Source organism: Protomyctophum bolini, assembly GCF_963924005.1.
Source record: "Protomyctophum bolini genome assembly, chromosome: 2".
Lineage (NCBI taxonomy): Eukaryota > Metazoa > Chordata > Actinopteri > Myctophiformes > Myctophidae > Protomyctophum > Protomyctophum bolini.
The window spans coordinates 29,247,684-29,269,507 of NC_137863.1; the positions used below are offsets into that span (position 1 = coordinate 29,247,684).

At 39.3% G+C, this 21,824-nt stretch overlaps 3 protein-coding genes across 4 annotated transcripts in view; 2 read left to right on the forward strand and 1 right to left on the reverse strand.

Annotated features, from left to right (window-relative positions):
- Positions 1-6,889, reverse strand: srsf3a (serine and arginine rich splicing factor 3a). 2 transcript variants are annotated; one of them, XM_080777034.1, is made up of 7 exons: positions 6,801-6,889; positions 5,760-5,798; positions 4,782-4,992; positions 4,129-4,281; positions 976-1,014; positions 806-892; positions 1-716 (listed from the first exon to the last, which is right to left on the reverse strand). In XM_080777034.1, the coding sequence occupies exons 2-7, from the start codon at positions 5,764-5,766 to the stop codon at positions 689-691; spliced, it is 525 nt and encodes a 174-aa protein (XP_080633160.1). In that variant the 5' UTR covers positions 5,767-5,798; positions 6,801-6,889; the 3' UTR covers positions 1-688. The 2 variants fall into 2 exon arrangements, 1 of the variants encoding a protein (XP_080633160.1); XR_013964965.1 differs by lacking the exon at positions 1-716 and adding an exon at positions 2,933-3,393.
- The window catches only part of LOC308333784 (uncharacterized protein), a gene marked incomplete at both ends in the record, with an annotated part of 25,065 nt that continues 10,034 nt past the window's right edge, over positions 6,794-21,824 (forward strand). Inside the window, one exon of the mRNA XM_080790264.1 lies at positions 6,794-6,963. Coding sequence (XP_080646390.1) covers positions 6,794-6,963 — 170 coding nt within the window. The remainder of the gene's footprint in view (positions 6,964-21,824) is intronic.
- fkbp5 (FKBP prolyl isomerase 5) overlaps positions 14,291-21,824 on the forward strand; it is a 26,672-nt gene continuing 19,138 nt past the window's right edge. The window contains exon 1 of the mRNA XM_080776948.1: positions 14,291-14,537. The gene's annotated coding sequence lies outside the window, so the exon portion shown is untranslated. The remainder of the gene's footprint in view (positions 14,538-21,824) is intronic.

The window sequence follows — 21,824 nt, forward strand, 5'->3', positions numbered from 1 at the left end:
TGCAGGGTTTCCTAGAACAAATTTATTTAACAAGCATTGTGACACAATATTCAGCAAACCAATTAAAAATGAATAGCAGTAGCACCCTTTATGCAAACAATGTTAATGGGAAAATCTCAAATAAAGTCCGGCAAGCAACAGCACCACTGCATTTGCACTAGAACTGTCAAACTCGAAATATATGGGATAACTAAAGATAATCTAAATAAGAATACTACGATGTGAATGTATGCTTTGCTGATTTTTGTCATGCGTTATACCATCATAAAAATATGGATGACATTCAAACATGGGGGTTTTAAGAGACAATGACTCACATAAAACCAGAAAATAAAAATGGCAAGTTGACTTTTACAGGAACTAAAAAACAAAAATAAAACTTGAGCTACTGACAGTTGAATCCCAGTATTTCACTTCAAGACATGCAAGGCAAGACAGTATTCGCTTCACTTTCAGTTAGCTGACATTTTGAATAGAGAAAATAAAAGTTGAGGGTTGGGGGAAAACTTAAAAAAAACAAATCTTGCAATGGGATTTGACAAGAAAATATGACCATAGATCAATGGCCATTACAGTATATCTTGTCCAAAGTGGATGACACTTCAAAAGCTGAGGAACAGGAAAAACAGGACTGTATAAAAACCTTCACGACCGAAACATAATCCTGCGCCTGGACCCTCTGATGAATTCACTTTCGATCGTTAGACCTGGAACGACTGGAAAAGTAGTACAATTAAGATCAGTACCATAAAAACATACCAAAGGCAGTACTACTACAAATTCAGGATGCTGACACATGACTCACCTCCTTGAGCGCGAGAAAGATCTTGAGGGTTTGTGGTTCCTCTCTTTGGAAAGAGACCTATCTCTCCGCCTGTCCCTTGAAACGGACCTGAAAACAAACGCAGATGAATATTAACACACTACAAGATCACAAGTCAGTGTTTAGGCAAAGTGGGAAATGTATAGGCTCACCTGCTGCGACTACGGCTGAAGCTCCTCCTCCTTGGTGATCTGAAGTATTAGATGAGGTAAAAAACAAAAAAGAAGAGTACATCAGATGACGGCAGCAAACACACCCCTCCTACACTAATGAACCCACTGGGATCCTTGAATCCTTACGCAAACATGATTACAGCATGTTATTTCTGTTAAATACGAAATCTGTGCTCGATGTTAAGGTTATGAAACATTGCATGGAATAAGTAAAAGCTGTGAAATTCTCATTCTGCTGCTACCTTGCTGTGAACTTTGGTGAGATATATATATATATATATATATATATATATATATATATATATATATATATTGACCAGCTACAACTAGTGTAATGCAACCCAACTACTGCTGATGGGTCAGTCTACAGTGTTGTCCTGCACTTCTGGCTAGACACTTTAGGACATGCATGTCCAGCCTACCTGTAACGCGAGGCATATTAAACACCACCATTTGCTTCACACTGGTCCCAAACAGATACCATGCAAACCAAGGGCAGTTTTATTCAAATGTTCAATAGCAAACATCTGTCTGAAATTCCACAACTGGTGTGTGCAGTTTAATAGTCTCATGTAGTCCGACAATCAGAGATCTCTGGCATTCTTCGCCTACAAAAAATATAATATAATAATATATATGGGCGAGAACAGATGCCAACAAACCCACATCCACTGCTTTGAAAACAAATAACATCCACATATTAACTCATTTTATGTTTAGGGCGACATTGGACAACCTTTTATAAAAGGTCCTAGATCGCCTAGGACGACCCCTTAATTTATAATGCATCCAGCATTGCTAGAAAAAGAATTCTGGTTCTCCATCGCCCGGCAACGGTTTGCTTCTGCGTTGGTGACATAAATTATTTTCCTCCGTCCATACTATCTTTAGCAACGATCTTTAGTGGCGTTTCTCGAAATTTAAGCTCAGATTGAGGTGATCATACAAAACATGTTTTAGCTCAATAAAAAATCCCCGCGACCTTGTGGTACCATATTAGCGCTTGTGATGAAAACGAAAGTATCTAGAGAGTGCCGCGGAAATGATTGCTTGTTACTTCCGGTTCATCAAATCAGCTGGTGGCTGAAAAACGTGGCAATTTGCGACCAAAACTTGATATTAAACGTGGTGCTGGAAGAGTTAAGGGCTGCCCTAAAGTAATCGATGCATTGGTTCTTCAATGCAGTCTTTTTTTTAATATCTCTTCCTCCTTGTACCCCCTACAGAGGTCTTAAACAGGGGGTTTTGGGACACCCAGGGGATCCTCCAACCACTTGAACCCTAGCATCCCCATTCTGGGAAGGAAACTTCGCCTAAAATAGCCAATCTCAAGTGCACAACGCGTCTCATTGCTTGTAAGATTGTACATTTATTTTTTCTGCAAGAGATTTGGTGTAAAAAGGGAAAAAAGTGGTTAACTGTCTGAAAATAGACATTAACAGAACACTAATAGCGCTGAAAAACTACAAAACTATGAACAGTAATCACCAGACGGATCTCAGATTCTCTGGCCACATGAAACTAACTCTTTTCGGACTAGCAGTCAATATGTGCAGTTTGGGAGCAGAAAAATCATCATTTACCCTTTTTACTAACGCCATAACTAGTGTACTTTATCTGGCTCAAGGGCACAATTTTCCCAGAAAGTGCTCAAACTGTTTGCTTAATGTCGAGCCATGAAAATGTACTCATGCGCATGTTTGAAACATTGTTTGTCTGTCATTTTTCCCCCCTATGCAGTTAAAAATTGGCAGCCAGCAGTTCCTTGACCACAAGTTGTGATCTCATGGATTTAAGTTTGGTAACTTATCTATGCGAAGGACCTCCAAAATTTATTTAGTAGTGCAAGTTACACTACTGCTGAGGGGAAATGATCACGCAGCTCTGACAACTAGATAAAGCACAAACTACAAAGAGCAGGATAAAAGCAACTTACTATTTTGGGGGAATTGGACAAGATAGAAATGACGCAAGGAAGGCAGACTGATGGTGAGGGAGGTCGAATTGAAGAGAGGATTTGCCCCATGACGCAAATGTTGGAGATATGGAGTTGCCTGCTTGGCTGGAAAAGGTAGTTGTAGATTTTCCATGCCTTTTTTGGGAGGTAAGCCAAGGGCTGTTCCCGTAGATAGTTGTGTTCATAACAGAAAAGGTTAAGATGCTGATTGGTCGATAATGGGAGATGGGCTGCTGTCGATTGCGTTAAGGTTGGAGGAGGAGGAGGATGCTGGGAACTGCATGGGCAGGAACCAAAAGGTTGGTGGAACCTGACGACTGGCGGTGCGCCTGGGTCATGTGACAGCACCAGCCAAGCTGATTTGGTCACGCTGGTCAGCAGTCACATGATGCTGAAAGAGGACTAGTTGACTGGGGGTGGTGAGAAGCGTGGTGGTGACTCTGTAACGGGGTTCAGTTTTATTAATATAGATGCCATCTGAACTGAGCAATTAAAAAATAAAAAATCCTTCACAGCCGTACAAATCAAATTAATAATGTTTTGATGAATGAACTGCCATAGATGTTCCCTTAATGTTCCCAATTTCAAGAGAATTTCCATTTTAATACACATGCCCCAATATTGGTCATTTACAGTCAACCTATGAAATAAGATTACATTTGTAGGCCACGCATGTCTTTTTTTAAAATGTATCTATGTACACAAAGGAGCTGCTATGGAGTCATTTACTTGGAAAATCTAAACTGGGCCACATTACGGTGCCCCAAATATTAATTTCCCCATTCATGTTTGGCAAGAATGACTAGTCTTGGAAAATACGGTCTCTTCGGTATGCAGGCTAAAAGAATAAATATTCTAGTTAAATTAAGCATAGTTATATGAACAGTCTTTTTTTCACCCATGAAAACAACTGTAGAAAGTGTTGTGCCCTGTTGGATTTGTAAAATGTTTTGCCTGTTCTTGCAGGCTGATTGATAAACCATCTATACCCAAAATACATTCAGAAAAGAGGGCTTGAAACATCTAATGCCCTCAGGTTTTTTTTTGTGTTTTAGCAATATTGCAACTTATTTCAAACAAAATGAACAAAGTGTGAGGGGAATTTGATATCATTATGACCAATTGAAATTTGAATACAGGACAAATAACATGAATCTTTAGCATAAAAAGCATACCGGCGTCTGACAGGAGGACTGCCGCGGCGACGGTCATCACGGCGGTCATCACGGGGGCGTCTACTACTACTCCCAAACGGAGGTGGCCCGCGGCTTCTGGAGCGTTTCTCACCATTGGACAACTCAACGCGCACTCTGGAGCCACACATGGTTCTAAAGAAAGGGGTTCGGGAACATCATGAGTTGCAGTCTGCAAAATCCAGTGGTGGATAGTAACTAAGTGCATTTAAGCACAAGACAATTTAGAGGTGCTTTTACTTTACGGAAGCATTTCCAATTTTCTATACTTTTACTCCACATCTAAAATGTTGCACTAGTTACTACCAACATGTTACTTTGTAGATTTAGATTAGTTACTTTGTAGATTTAGATTATTACAAAACATACATTAACCACTTCAGCCCTACTTATGCCATTTAAAAATAACCAAAGTAGATATATGTGCCATTTTCAAGATTTGGATATATTTGAAACCTGTAAAATATGTACTTTAAGTATATTTTGATGCCATTCTTTTGTACTTTTACCAAGTAAATTTTGAATAACACTAACTTGTTAATAGCACTGCAAGTATTGATACGTGTACTTGGTGCCACTGCAAAAATCAATGGGACACCCAACAGGAACACATGGAATATATTTAGAAGATTTACCTTCCATCCAGTTCTCTCACAGCATCAGTAGCATCTCTAGGATCCTCAAACTCTACAAAGGCGAAGCCTGGGGGATTCCGGGCAACCCATACGCTGCGCAGGGGACCATAGTAGCCAAATGACCTCTCCAACTCCGTCTTATTCCCATTATTTCCTAAATTCCCAACATACACTTTGCAGTCAAGGGGACAATCTCTACTAAGGGCAGGATCTAGGGGAGACAGAAGGGGAAAAAGGAAATGCAGTTTACACATGTAAATAGCCAATTTGAATACTGTGTGGTAGTTAGGTAATTAATAAGAGGGCATATTAAAGGGATATGTCACTTTTAAAAAAATGTAATTTTATCGTCAACTCTCGCTTATGTGACCGTTTCCAAGTTGCTCGATTAGTATTTAGTTATTTGATATTCATTGTAGCTGGCCCGCCCCTTCCTATACAAACCCATTATAACTTCAAACTCTATTTTAACCATGATAGATCATGGAAAACACCACGAATAGTCCTAATATGAGGGGCTGTGTCTCTTCATTTCCTGTTTATTTATTTTTAATAATTATTTTGTAAAAGAGGCCGGAGAAGACCAAAACATTCAAAGAAATTATAAAATAGATGAAATCAGTAAATGAAAAAGACAGCCCCCATACGTATTAGGACAATATCAGTCCCCAGAAAAAGGACAGGTGTTTTTGATGAATATATAATGGTTAAAAATGAGTTTTAAGTTATGAGTTTGTATAGGAAGGGGGCAGGGCAGCTGAAATGAATATCAAAATACTGAATCAAGCAACCAAAAAAAAACTATCTGGGTGTTCACATCAGCCTGAATAGACGAAGTTTTTTTTTAAGTGAAATATCCGTTTAACTGTAGGACCTTTCTGATAAGGAAATTTGGATTGAAACAACTAAAAATGAAACAATTGAATGTAAAGACGGCTTCACCATAAAACCTTTTTAAAAGCTGTTAACACAACATACCTCCCATTTCAGCTGACCTGGGTATCGCTTGGAGTTGTACTGTGAATTATACACAAGAGGAAAAGGAGGACAATTAGGCTGCAGCAAGACAATGGAAAGTAATCTCAGAACAATCAGTATATGAATCAATATCAGAAGATATGAAGAAAGGAAATGACCATATCAATGATTAATTATATTACAGTTTGCCTTTAAATGTCCCGATGAATTGAATACACTTAATAGAAACAAGCCCTACTGGTTTATTTGGGTTATCCTGTTAGCATTATTTTGTGTAAATATGTGCCACCGTGCCTTTTATTCATTTGCAAACTAAATTCAATCAACCTTGTAAACGAGTGGAATCGTTCTTGGACATAGTATTAAATCAATCAACCTTGTAAACGAGTGGAATCGTTCTTGGTCACAACAATCGAAACCAACGCCTGAATAAGGGTGAAGGCCCATCCCCCACATTGACTCGAGGCTCTCCTACGCTTCGTGGAGCACTACGTCTGGTTTCAGCTAGTAGCTAGGCCCGATTCTCCCAAAAACACGATAATTGTCGGTGACCACAGACAGATCTAACCAATCGAACTTGGAACTCGAAGCTACACATGTATGCATTAACTTAAGCTGCAGTTACTTAGCATCTACCTGTATGTTAGCCATCAAGCTAGTTGCCAACAACCGTGTTAGCGTAGCTGCTATGTAATCTACGTTGTCAACATTTTGTAGGCTAATGTTGCTAGTAATTACAATAAAATGCCATAAAACTAACGCTAATCGTTATACGCTTTGACAGCCAAGACGTCTAAAAACATTAAACAACGTTAAAACAACAATGTTGTTGGTTTATATGTTGATTAGCTAACTAAATTAGCTGATGTAGCTAAGACGGTGTGGTTGTTCAAGGCCTACTCCAGTAATATAACGACAGCCATTAGCTAACATATCGTTATCCTAGAGAAGTTGGCTCAGGCTGTACTACTAAACTAACCTGAAATGTTTCAGAGAGGCAACCTGACGTACATTTTATTTACAAATATATAAATATGTTACCTGTAATGGACACCCGACCCGACCAACCGTCTCCTGAAACTAGCGAGTCTTCTTTGAGAGGGAAAGAAGAACCGTCTGCGTTTCCATTATCACCTTCTTCTACTTGTTCCGGTGGATTACACACCAACATGCAACCGCACAGCGCCACCCAGTGTTCCGCTAGGTGAATGCACAGCAAGAGTCAGTGGTGGGAGAAGCATAGACATACCTGTAGAAATACCCAGATATTTTACTTAAGTAAATAAAGTAAATATCACACTATACAAATAATCTGTTACAAGTAAAATACCTGTATTCAAAATGTTACTTGAGTTAAAGTCCAAAAGTATTGCCATCAAAATATACCAAATGTAAAAGTATACTAAAATGTTTGAAATACCTAAAATAGGGCTGAACTGTGGGTTTATAATATAATGTAATTTGCCTCTGAGATAGGCTATGGGATAGATGTAAAAGTAGGCTATTGAATTGAAAATCCCTAAAGCTGTAGCCTACTTAAGTACAGTAGCCTACTTGCGTAAATGTAGTCCTACTTAGTTACTTTACACCACTGCCAAGAGTTATATCCTCCTAGCTGGGTGGGTTATTAATTATTATCAGTATTATTTAGTATATCCCTGCTGTGGGCCCCCCTGCAGGAGTGGGCGCATCCTGCTATTTAATTGAACGAACTTGCTGGCTCTCGCATTGAAATGACCAGCACAAACTAATACGATTTCTAGGTCAGTGGTCCTCAAAGTTTGTGCCATGGCGCAAGTCCATGGGTGCCACAGAATTTTGATGCTTTGATAATTCATTGTGATTATGTGGGGATATATTTTAATTAGTGACATTTTATTTTCCATTTACAGTGTTAGGCAGGTGTGATGTTTTGTGACGGGGAGCTGGGTCAAGAGTAGGGGGATGGTTTTAAGAGGTTTTTGACATGGGGATTGATTGATTGATTGAAGTATTTATTAACAGATTGGAGAATTACAGTACATCTCAAGCACAACTCAATACAAAACTGGTAACTGTGGACGACACTGTAAACTGTAAAGCATTAAACTTGTTTACAATAGGGTCCACCATGTTCAATTCATCATAACATTTCGAGACGTACAAATATACACCTACTATATAGCCAAAAACAGGAAATCATCATAGAGGAGGTAAAAAGGGGGGGAAAAACATACATTTAATGGGCTCCATTTTCGTCACCACTAAACCCCTTATCCCTAAACTTCTTTGCCTTTTTTTTAAAACTATTTTGCTAAACATTTTTGAATAGTTAAAATAGCCAGTGTCAATGTAAATTGGCTAGTTGAACTATTCAAAAATGTTTTTCTAAATCGTAAAAAAAGGCAAAGAAGTTTAGGGATAAGGGGTTTAGCGGTGACGAAAATGGAGGGATAAAAGGGTGGGTTAGGGTTGGGATTCAGATTTTACGGGGGCCAGTTTCGAATTGCAGCCGTCCGTAGTTGTCCTTTGAGAGCGGTTCGGAAGGACTCAAGGGATTCGCATATCTTAATGACTGTTGGTAGGGCGTTCCACATAACTGTTAGCCTATAGGTCCTTTGTTAACCACATCCACAGGCTGTGGGTATTCAGTGGGAGTCTTGAGTATGTTGTCTGGGCGTCGGTTTAGGTATTTTGTTGTATTTGAGTCATTTTGCTATATTTTGTATAATGTAAATGAATTTGTATTGAGGGGTAACCAGATGTATTATGTGATCTATTGTAGGAGGACAACTAACCCACTTAACCTAACCTACAAAAACCTTTCACTGTTTTTCCCACCCTGCCATAGTACTAATAATCATACATTTATCCAAAGTGTTGGGACACTGTTTTGGAACATTAGGGCTGGACTACGCTTGGCATGAACAAGAGTTCAGAACTTCTTGTTCTACAGAGCAAAAGTTCAGGGATAAAAGGGATGAGGAGATTACAGGGCTGTACATAACATAGATGACTCGAACAAAAACAAAGAGCATTATGTTGCACTGCTTTATTTTAGTCACAGTGTGTATGATTTTGTGAGAGCGACAACAACATCCAGAGCCCCTGCAGCCCTATGCCATTAGTAAATAAAACACATTTTTAGGAACTTGCTTTCTTAGTCTCCCCCACTGTCTGAAGATTCTCTTTTTAGCTGCTTAAACCAAACGTATTTTTTATGCATCCACTCAGGGCAGTGTTTTTCAATCAGATTAGTATGGCACATTCTGTTCTGTTTCACTTCCTGATGACTGTAGACCGTATCCTTGAATGAACTCTCCCTTGCGCTTCTGGTTACACTTCAATGCTGTTTCCCAAACAATGGGCTGGGACCCTTTTGTTGCTTGAAGACACATTTTTATGGGTCATAAATATCCCTTTTCCCCCTACAATAAAAAATAATAAAATAATAAAAAATAATTCAAATGATTTAAAAAGATTGTGTAGTAGTGAAAATATCAAAGTAAAGTAAATCTGTGAAAATCACAATGTGTTAATTACTTTGCAACCCGGTGTGAACTTTTAGATCGTTTCTTTTTTTACATTAATTACATTTCTATTTGGGGTCTTGAGCTAATTCATTTGTGAACCACTGCACTACAACAGTCATTCACACAGGCAGACAGAGACTTACAACTGCCTCATAGAATTTGTTTGACAAAAAACATTGCACATAAATGTTCAATTGTCTGTTTGTTTATTGTTGTTGTTTTTGGTGCGCTCGTTACAGTTTTCTCTATCATTCTAAAGATTACAGCACACTTAAGCTACACAATAACATCCTCAGTGTTTATTTATCCATTTGTAACTATAACCAAATGGTTACAAAGGGCCCGGCCCATTTGATTACACTTGTAATAGAGTTTATCAGGATTTTACTGTTTTGTGAGCGTTTTCCAAAAATAAAACATTCAGTGGGATTGCTACTCAGGTAAAAGCTTCTATTTTGAAACATTTCATGATGAGAAACAAGGCATTGTGATGACACATAAATAGTAAATACCTAAAGGTTTAATAGTTCACAAAAGCTTGTGTCAAACAATGTGTTGCTGACACAGGAGACATGTAATACGATAGCAGCATGTAACACAATATATTAAATGGGTACTGCATGTTTCTAAAGTAAAATAAATAAAACTGATCCCAAAAGTAAATTCACATAGGTTCAGTTATTAAACAATTCTTACAGCTAGAAACAAGCAATAAGAGACAAAATCTAAAGCACTCCAAAATGAATGTGAGACTGAGGTTTCCAGTGTTCTTTGGTTCTTAGCTTCGGGAGAGAGTTGTCCGTGTTCACAATAACGATTGTGCACTTAGATCACAGGAATAATACAGTGAATGCTGGTTTGAATATTAATAAAGCGACACGTGTATAAATATAGCAAGAGGCTCATGCCAAAGACTCTTGCTGTCTAATTGGTGCCTTGAAAGACAATAGTCATTTCCACATCACATGTGCTATCACCGTTATGTTGTAATTAACAGGTACATCATGTTCCATTCTAGAACTGCTGGCTAACCGCCAGTGTTTAGTGATTAAGCAGCTAGTCACCTCCCCTGGGTGTGGACTTGTGTCTACAGCAGAATCCATTATAACCACTTGAACCTCATCCATTGTCTATCTACATCTCATCTACAAGCTCACAAGTCACAACGCATCACATTGTGAGCTTGTAGATCAGCTATTTTTGGTGAAGAGATTTGGTGTAGACTCTGTTTTACAAAGACTAAAGGGTTTAAGTGGATAAGAAGGCAGAAAATAACCACTTTTTACAGTCCCAAATGTAAGTACAAACAATCAGCTTGAACAGCACAGCATAAATTTGTACTGGTGAATTCCTGACATACTTTTCTTATGAAGAGATTAGGTCAATGATGTATTAACATCAGACTGCAGATTCTTGATTACCAGGGGTAAATCGATGCGATTGGGCGGAAAAGTCTCATCATTCTTGCATATTTTGAATTCGACCTCCGACGTTTACAAGTTTATCGAGATGAAGAAAGTCCCTACTCCCCACACAGTGACAGTGACAGCACTCACATGGTTACGCACAGACAGACAGAATATTCTGTAGGCTACATTGCAGTGTTTTTACGTGTTTCCTTAAGAAATTGATTAATGTAGGCCTACTCGTCCTCATATTTCGATGAGGACTTCAGTCTCCTCATTCGACCACGTCTATCCACGGTAACGGGACATCTTTGCGCTGCGTAAAATATGCCTTCTCCTTGCCTTCTCTCTTCTTGTTTGCTTCATTTATTTTATTTGATGCGGGTTGCATTCACACCTGCAGTGAATCGAAGTCGCAGGTGCGTTGGAAGTGAAGTGAAACTCCCGTTTTTTGGCTTAGTAGAATGCGGTTCTTTGATCCGCATCAATCTAAATATAGTAAAAAATAGCAAATAAGTTTAGGGATAAGGGATAAGGGTGGATTACTGCATTACTTCGAGTTTTCTTCGACGGGGGCTCGGTTCTCCCTTAGAGATAGGGTGAGAAGTTCAGTCACACGAGAGTAGCGGACGGAAACCCAGCCGAGTCCACTTCAATTCGGCATACAGTAACGAAAACGTCGCTCACTCTCTGCTGATGTCTGATCATCTGCACCTTTGTTAAATTGATGCACGCACACACCACACACACACACACACACACACACACACACACACACACATTCCTCACTCCTCTCTCTCTCTCTGTCCCTCTAATTAATTAGTCTCATGTCCAGCAACTGTGCCTATCTCCCGGCGGATCCTGCCGGGAGCTGCCTATGCCATAAAAAGCATATGAGTTCCAGTCTACACGAGAGAGACTCGGAGTAGAGTCGCTGCTTCTTCGCCTGGAAAGGATAACCAAGGCACAGTTGGAGGAAACACATCGACTCACTAGCCTTAACGTCTCGGGATCCCCCAGGAGGAAGTCACTAATGTTTCTCTGGAGAGAGAAGTCTGGAACACTCTGGTGGAGCTGTTGCCCCCGCGACCCGACTATGGATAAGCGGTTGAAGATGGATAGATGGATGGATGGACCTGCATTACTTAATTTACAAGAACAGAACATTTCATTGTAATTTGCCAAAAGCTCCATTGTAGGAGAAATCAAATCTCTGTGTATTGGTCATATCAAGTGTAACACAAGCTATAATTATGTTTTGTCTCACAAAGACATGATTCTTGATCCTTATCAATGTGGTTTCATATTGGCAATGTAAACCAGTTTTGAGTAATAAGCCATTATGTTCTAGATAGAATATGTCCACATACACCAATTACAACATCATTCATAAGCATGTGTATCAACCTCTATTTAGTTAAACTATAATATACAGTGAGAAAAAAAAGGGAAAAAGATCTTAGCAATATCTGTTGGATTGGGTGAATGTCATGACAATGCGTCACAATTGTAATGATATACCTTCTTATAGGACATCTGGCCATTCATGTTCATTACATAACGGTTGGACAACTAGAAAAGGGCACTCTGAGTGCAGGTCTTGCCAACCTGGGTGGGTGGCCTACCCAAGGCTGCGTCCGTCAGTCATGAGTTGCAGCCTGCATGACATGAGCTGCGGGGGGAAATAGCATTTCTACAACATATAATTCATCTTTTGCACATCTGAGACTGTGACCCACCCAGGGGCAGTGTGTCTTTGGAGCTAGGTGGAGCTAGAGGCTCCTCAACCTACGATTCCAATTGACCATTTGTGAAGTCTTGCCCATGTCGATTCTCTACACACCACCAAGATACTCATGTACCTGTGTCTAAATACTTAATTAATGTCAACAAAGTCCACACCCACAACACCAGAGGGAGTTCAACAAACCATGTGCAACCCAGATTTGGCACTAACAAGGGACTAAATTAATTTCGCTCCTATGCCACAAAAATGTGGAACGCCCTACCAACAGTCATTAAGACATGCGAATCCCTTGACTCCTTCAAAACCGCTCTCAAAGGGCACCTATACAGACGGCTGCAATTCAAAACTGGCCCCGTAAATAAAGTCTGAGGGACCCCCTCCCCCCCTTTTACTCTTACTGTATATGCTTTTTCCTTTTTCCTTCCTTTATATGATTTCCTGTTATTTTTATAAAAGTGTATATTTGTACGCCTCTAAATGTTCTGATTAATTGAAAATGGTGGACCCTGTTGTAAACAAGTGTAATGCTTTAACATGATGTTGTCCACAATAACAGTTTTTGTATTGACTTTGACTTGTGCTTTCGTTTGAAATGTACCCATTCTGCATGCATATATACTGTGAAATACAAATTTCAATCAATCAATCAATCTACAATGCAATGTGAGCTTGTATTGGCTATATATTTTCAAAGAAGATATTTTAATGTCAAGCAAAAACAGAAGAGTCCTGAGGGACTCTGTTCAACAACATGTATGGTTTAAGACTTTAAGTGATTAGTGTGTATTCAATTATTGTAAAACGAGTACTTCTAGAGTGGGATCTGCACCATTCATGGCTTATTCTATTAGATATGTCCACTGTCTGAACCTGTTATTGTTAACATAGTGACATAATAAGCTTCATATAAAAAGTTATGAAAGCTTGCTTTCAATAAAGTAGGTGAGTACAATCCTCAGTGTTTATCCACTTGTACACTCTATTAAAACTCCAATCTGTAAGTTTCCTGTGTCACCCATTTGAACCGGGTACCAACAGTTACTTACTGGGCTTGTGAGCTTCGGGCAGAACTACTTGTCAGCCGGTCCTACCTCAGCTGGTTCTCAAAGATTTCAAGCACCCCGAAATGAATATGTTTGTCCGCAGACGGCAGACCCCCACCCACCTGAAATGATTTAAATACGAATCCCATACAAGAAGATTGTGTTAAAAAAGAAAAGAAAAAAAAGAATGATCTATAAACTCACAATGTTATATGGACACCCTGGAGGGACGCTGGGGTTCCCCGGACCCCACTTTAACCATATGATGTGCTGTGCTAGTTATAATAATATAACACGTCACTATCAATGAAATTACATTCTCTCTGGTTAAAATAAAAAAATATTTTAATGGAATGTATTTTTGCACAAGTTGCAACACATTTCGGATTGCAGCTTTAACGCAGAGGATTTTATTGTGGACATGCAACTACTCCAGATGGCGCACTTATTACCATCACATCACGCCTTAATGCTCCCTGTGTATGCAGCAATGTTCCTGACTGTACTGTTCATCTGAGCTCTCTCTGTCTGTACGATGCGCCGATAGGACAGCACGAACCCTACGCACACTACACTGCTACACTACACTACACTGCAGTACAGGCTGTTCCCGGCGCTCGGCTGTCGACTCGGCACAGAACGGCACAGAACGGGTTACAGGTCAGGGTGTCTATTGGAACACAGTGTTCTCATCAGCGCAGCTACAGTACAGCCGGAACATTGTGTTACTTTGTGGCCACTTTCCAAGACCTGCCCTTAATTTTACACTAAACGCCCTCCCACTCGCCATATCCACGCCCCCCTCGGTGTCGTTTCAATTCTTTACTCCATGTGGTCGTTACTCTAGCATGTTGATCGTCATCAGAGTCGAACGTAAGGGGAAGAAAAAAAGGAAGAGGAGAAAAAAAGAAGAGAAGAAGCAATGGGCAGAACATTTAGTACCCTGGATATGAAGAGGGCGGGCTTGAATTAAGCGGAATCGACGCGGCTAAATCCTCGATACCGGCACGAATTTCAGCAGATCGCTGCTCAGCGTCGTTTGACAGAGGAATAAAGAAGGAACGAGAATAGTAAGTGGTTGTTTAATTGACTATTTTTGTATACATCGCTGGCTATCTGCTGTTAAACGGTTATAAAGTGAAATGTATATTGAATGAATGATGTCTGACACATGTCCTGTTAAACGGAACTCTCACACTCACACACAGACAAGCTTTCTACCAACAAGGCACGATGATCACTGAAGACATGATTAGGATGGTTAATTGTGGGGTCAGTTAAGGTTACAAGTTCTCTGGCAGACACGCACGCCACGCACTTTTGCGCGCACGCGCGCGTGACACACACACGCACGCACGCACGCACGCACGCACGCACACACACACACACACACACACACACACACACACACACACACACACACACACACACACACACACACACACATTCAGAGCTACTTGGTACTTGGTTACCTGCAGCCAGGGGCAGGAGGATGAAGTCGATCTGGTTCTTCAAAATGTTTAATCCGGCTGCAGAACACCTTGTGCTTCTGTAGAGACAAACCATCTAAACATTACATAGGAATAAGGGAATAAGTATTTTACAAGTTAGCAGCCATTATCCTGGGGTTTATGGATATATATTTTACTTGTTGAAGACTTTAACGTTTTCCATTGATATCATTTTATTTGGCTCCTTTATGGTTCAGCATCTGAACAATGAAAGTTGTGACTGAGGCATAATAAGTTAATACATCAGGTGCTGAGGTTGATGGGCATTTAAGAGGGACTTGAAGTGATTTCAAGCAATCTCAGAGATGGATTAGAAATGGTAAGGGCCATCATTTCATTCATTATATAACCTCTGCCGGAGTACTTTTGGCCAGTATGCCTTCAAATCGGGGGACACTGTACAAAAAGGCAAACCTTTATGTTTTGATATCCCTTAAAATACCCTCAAAATGAACTAGAGACCTAATTTAATTTAAACTCATGTTATCATGTTTCATATCCATAGTATAATGCACATCCTCAAGGTAAAACATGAGAAATTACTGAGATGTGTTGCTACAAATTTCAGTTTAATGGAGGAGTAGAACTAATAAGCATTAATACGATGTTGCAGCTTCATAGTTACGCCTGTGTTTATCGTCACACTCACTAATTCTAGGCTACAACAAAATTGTCTAGAACACGCATAGTCAGGAGGATAAGAGACAATAGTTATTTCAGACAATGTGTCATTGTCTCTGCCATGCCAGCCTGGTTGTCAGTCTGTTATACACACAGTGTGTCTGAACATTTGCTCACGTGTAGATCATCACTAAAGCATTGACTGGTAATTGAGACAGTGGAAGAACGGAAGTAATTGTGGAGTAACCATGAATGTCGTTTTGTTTAGTTCTGTTCCTGCATTTCATGGTCTATGTCAGGGTAGGGTATTTTAATTCATCTTGTATTGTAAAAAAAATAAAAAATAAAGGTAAAAAACTGTAATACACACACACACACACACACACACACACACACACACACACACACACACACACACACACACACACACACACACACACACACACACACACACACACGCGTATACGTACTTATTATGTTTTTTCTCAGTGTAAAAAGGCCTATAGATCCCCTGTTGTTTCATATTTAATTTTCATGGCAGTTTTTATAGGGCAAAACCGTCTTATTCTTGAACATTTGTTTTATTTATCATCACAAAATGACTACACTGCCCAAACATGAATATGAATAGAAAGGAACACAGTGAACTTTCATTAAGTTATTAATCATTTAAGAGAGTAGTTTATGGGGGATGATATATGTGCTTATTATTTCCACCAAAGATGCTTGTGTCGTAACTAAGTGGGTTTGAGAATGGTGAACACCATCGGGCTGTGCCAGGAAACGGAACAGAAGGAACACAGTGTTCACACACACACACTCACACACACACACACACACACACACACACACGCGCGCGCACGCACATAAATAAATACAATTCTACAAATAACATAGTGCGCCCTATCTAATCGGAAGTTCCATTTATTAATATTTTACTTAATTTAAGTGACAAATATAGAAAAACAGACGTTTTTGCTAAATCAGACTCTGGCAGGGATGCATGGCTCATGGAGATTATATTTAGTACAGCTGAATATACTACATTTAGTTACCGCCAGTCAGTAAGGTGTGTGTGCAACCCTCACCCACGCTGTCTCACGCTATTACAGAAAATACAGTCTTTCTGCACTCAGTTTGGTAAATTGAATGCTAGTCCTTTAAAAATACCAAGCTCCTATATGTTATTCTGCTTTGCAAATATACAGTATATATGCACATTATGTCCTACTGTTACACACAATATTCAATAATAAGAAATGCAGCAATTACTATTTCATTTCTTAGTAGTTCTCAGATCTGTCTGTCTGTCTATCTACTGGTTCGTGAACATGGATATTTGGGGTAGCTAGTAGGAGTGTGCTGTGTGTAAACTGCACTTCATGTTTCATAGCGACATATTCTAATAAAGGCTTTAGATGCCAAAGATCAGATATTCTTTGGACCTACAAAATCCATCGTGCGTTCATTAACTGTATTTGAAAATGAGTGACAAAAAGATAATTTGGGTTTTCTTTTCATCAAATTGCTGAACATTTTTATCAACAGAATATTGTATCTGTTGTTCTTTTTACAATTGCAGCATGGACTTCAAGATTATTATTATTTTTTATGGACAAAGCTGTAAATGTAACCAAATTTGGATACATTTGTACACTCAGAGTTAAAGTAACACTCAGTCAGGAGCTTTACACTATACCTTTGGTAGGCACTAGGCAGAGGTGTCATGAAGAATTTCCATGCAGTGCTGTGTACCCATAAAGATGCGTTGCCTAGTTTGCATCTATTGGATTCAGACCAGTCTGAAGTAGAATTTGACAAATGTTGACCAATCATAAATTATATTGATCAGTATACATAAATTGTTATTTTAGACCACATTGTAAGACTTAAGACTGTTGAAAAGTAGAGTTCCTCCGTTGGTCCTCTAGTGGTAGTATTGACTTAGTTGCCATCTTTCAAATGTTTATGTACGGACTCACTCTCTTTCATGCTACTGTGATAAACAACCATTGTTAACAAAATTCTTACGGAACATGTTATGTTGGAATGGAAATGTTCACTGGACTTTAATGTACTGTCCTGTTTTCTCATTCACTGTTTTGGTTACATGTTTCTTGCTAACTTGTTGGCCAGACAAATATTGAATTAGGATTATTAGTAATATGGTATGATATCTGGCCAACATGATAACACCTGTGAGCAGATCTTATACCAATAAGACCTGCTGTCATTGCCCATGGCTAATCAGTAAATGGGTTTTGACAGTATGTTGATAGCAGTATCAGGCCCCTGTCAGTGTCAATTTATAGTTTAATAATGAACACAGTTAAGTTCTGCAATTTATGTATTGCTATAATACCCAATTTACATTATATTTGAATGTTCATATAACACGTTGTAAATGTTGTATACAGACTGTAACATGTTATTGTTTATTGTTGTTAGATAATCTCATAGTTATCAGTTTATCTGGATGATTATATCAGTATCTTTAAACACTATTCCTGTGGTTTCGCTTTATTTGATAACACGCAAGGCAGAATTCCAAGAGAAATAGGAGAGTTTGGTTATAGCCTATCATGTGATAAGTGAACAGCCAGATTTGAACCCCTGACATCACAAATATCACATGCACCATAACAGATACTGTACCACACCACTCATCTACAGTGAAATCATACAATGCTGTTTTGTTTACGCCGTTTGCCAGTGTTCCCAGGCTGACTTTGTGTGTGTGTGTGTGTGTGTGTGTGTGTGTGTGTGTGTGTGTGTGTGTGTGTGTGTGTGTGTGTGTGTGTGTGTGTGTGCGCGTGCGTGCGTGCGCACTTACATTGTGATCCTTGCAAAATAAATGTCTGTGTCTATGAAGTATTATAATACTTGGCCGTATAAGCCATTATAAAATGTGTTAAGATTATTGTTATGAAGAATGGTTATGGTTATGGTTATTTATGAATTCTTACTATATTTATACTGTACAATAAGCATATTATAAGTTTAATGCATTATAGACATGGGATACGTAGCAAGTGTAGTTTTTCCAATTTGTTCCAACTTTGAGGAAGACTTGCTTGGAGTGACATATTGTCCCATGTATAGCATATCCTTCCTCACAGTCTCTGTAAAGTCCACACACATCCAATATTTGCCTTCCATGTGCTACTGTACATTCTCCTTTTTGCAATGCACCTCACGAGGTCCCTCATGAGGTGGATTTTTCTAACCATGCTTCAGAAGGTAATGAATATAAACAGGAGAGGTACTTTGCAGGCAAGATGAAATGATTACACTGTATTATTTAGAGCTATTAAATGTCAAACACTATGCTTACCACTGAGTCATCCACAACAACTTGTGTGTCAAGCAAGCGTTTGACCACAGAGCAGTTTTGTAAAATGAACTAGTCGTGTTTTCTTCCACGTGTGGGAGGGGGGGGACACACGCGCACACACACACACACACACACACACACACACACACACACACACAGCCTCACCCCCAGAACTTACTTGACACTCAAGTTCATGCTGCTCACTCCAATCCTGCACTTTGTATTAAGTCGCTCTGAATAAGGCGTCTGATAGATGCCTAAAGTATGAATTGTAACTTAACCACACAATGGAGATTGCTATCTGGCATTACTTGATAGAGCACTTAAGAACAAGTGAGAACATGAGAACAATTTGTGGCACCTGTTGCATTAGGAGGTCTGGCCATTAGGGAAAATGTCAACATGCCACAGATTTGGGGACGAGTCCGAGCGACTATACAATCTAATGTGCAGTTATACCACTTTTTTTTTTTTTGTTATCAAATGTTTTATATTTAAGACAATAAATCACAATAAGACACGTTAACACCCTGAATGACTAAAGAAAACAAAACACATATAAAAACAACACATAACAGCAAAAGCAAGGAACACAAAAACAAACAAACCCCCGAGACCAAAGATGGCACAAAATGTCAGTTATCCTACTACTGTGCAATGGGAACAAAAAATAAATAATGATAATAATAATAATGACTAAATCATGCCCTTAACCAAATCTGCAATACCAGACCAAATCTCAATGTTTTCCTCTTTTGCACCATGCAATCTTACTGTAGACATTTCTAGATAAATTATATCTAGAAACGTCAAAGCCCATTGGCGAAATGACAATGTATGTGGCGGTTTCCAGTGCGAAGCAACCATCTTCTTTGCGGCCGTTACGCCAGCAAAGAAGACACGAATACGTGTATTATTTAATGGCAACTGGGATACATCATTTAATAAGAATAGAGATGGGGAGGGTGTGATGTTAATTTGTAGAATAATCAAAAGATTAGCAGCAACCAAATTCCAAAATGTGAGGACATTCGGACACTCCCACACCATATGAAAGAATGTCCCTATGGTGTTCGAAGTGCAGAAAGTGCAGTTGTGATTATTTAAAATCCGCATAGCACACAATCTACGGGGGGTTAAATATGTCCGATGAACAAAATTTAGATGAATTTGTTGATGATCAGGATTCCTAGAAGACAGGACAACATTAGACCACACTGTATCCCAGCTCCAATCTGGATCTAGATTTGGTATGTCATTCCTCCATACAGTATCGACAGGCAAGGTCCCATAACTAGATTCTAATAAATAATCATACAATATGGAAACAAAACCTCTAACATCACAGATAAGTCTATGCAAAGGATGCATTACAAGGGGGGTCTGCCGACTGCCATGGAACCCCATATGTCCTCATGGCAGTTCTCAATTGTAAATAGAAAAAAAAAGAGTTACCAGGTCAGTTATACCACATTTGTAGGCCTGTAGCAAGGAGGCATCACATATTCTAGAGTGGTCCCCAATTTCCCTTTAGAAAGGTGCTAGTCGCCAAAAAGTCCCGACAGTACTCGAATGGTATGCTTTTTTTTCTTGTCAAGTCTGGCTGTGAAATGTTCTACAGTGCAAGAGAAGGCTGCCATGCATTGTCCAAGAAAAGTCGACCCCCAGTGCAGATTTGCCGAATGGTGGTGGGGTGTGTTGTCTAACAACATGCCGGTTCAAAATCTCCCATCTGTCTTCAATTGTATTGAGATCTGGTGACTGCAAAGGCATAGCATTAATACTCATTAAAGCATTCAGTGACCCCTTGTGGCCTGTAGAAGGGGGTATTGTCATTCTCTAAGAGATCATTCCCACTGGGATACAAGTGTTTAATCATAGGATAGAGGCAATCACTTTGTATTGATTTGCAGTGACCCAGAGTCTATGGGGACAAGTGGACGCCCCTCCCCCCACCCCAACAGCCCACTTCTCAGGAATATGGTGAAGGATGACTCATCTAATCTAACCATGTTCACTTTTTTCCTCAAATCTCTGCCTACGGTTTTACTGCATTTTTACTATAACATCTCTTAAGTCCTTGTCAACAGACTGTTGAATCGTATGTCGTAAAATCAAATTATCTTTTCCCCTGGATTCCTTGGGTCATGACGCATCTCCCCATATAGGCCACGCCCATTTCTGTCAGGATAGATTTTCCGCAATTTTTATTTTATTTTATTGAAAACACACTTTTCACTCCTCCTCCTACATATTTTGTACAAATCTCACAGAAATCGTTACACGTGATCTCCGGACCTATCCGATTAAAACACAACAGGCACACACAAAAAAGCCATGGGTCAATATTGTAACCCAATTCTTGTGTTAATTGTGTTAGGTCACATTCCTGGGTTATTTTTCAAAGTCATAACCATTTCCTGGGTTATAGGGATTTTATTTTGACCCAATTCATGGGTTTTTAAAGTTTGGTAATATTTCTGGGTTATTTTTCTGAGAGTAACCAATTATTGGGTCACAGACTTGGCTTTGATTGATTGATTATTTGATTCAGTGGTTTATAACCCTTTTCATATGGTACATTATATCTTTGGCATTTGAGCCACAGACCACCATTTTATGAGATTTAGCCTCTCAGACCTCAAATCTGCCTCAAATCTGGCCCAAAGGTCACCGTGGCAGTCTTTTGGCTGACCTTTGATCTTTGCAAACGTTGTGGAAATTCGAGACCGCCGCCATTGAATTTGGCATGTCCTGAATATGGATATTGGAGGTTGTTACATTTTTTTTTTAATATTCTTCACCCCATTTTCTAAGGAATTTGGCCCCAAAGGTCACCCTTGCAGTCTTTTGGCTGAACTTTGACCTTTGCAAACGTCGTGGAAAGTCAA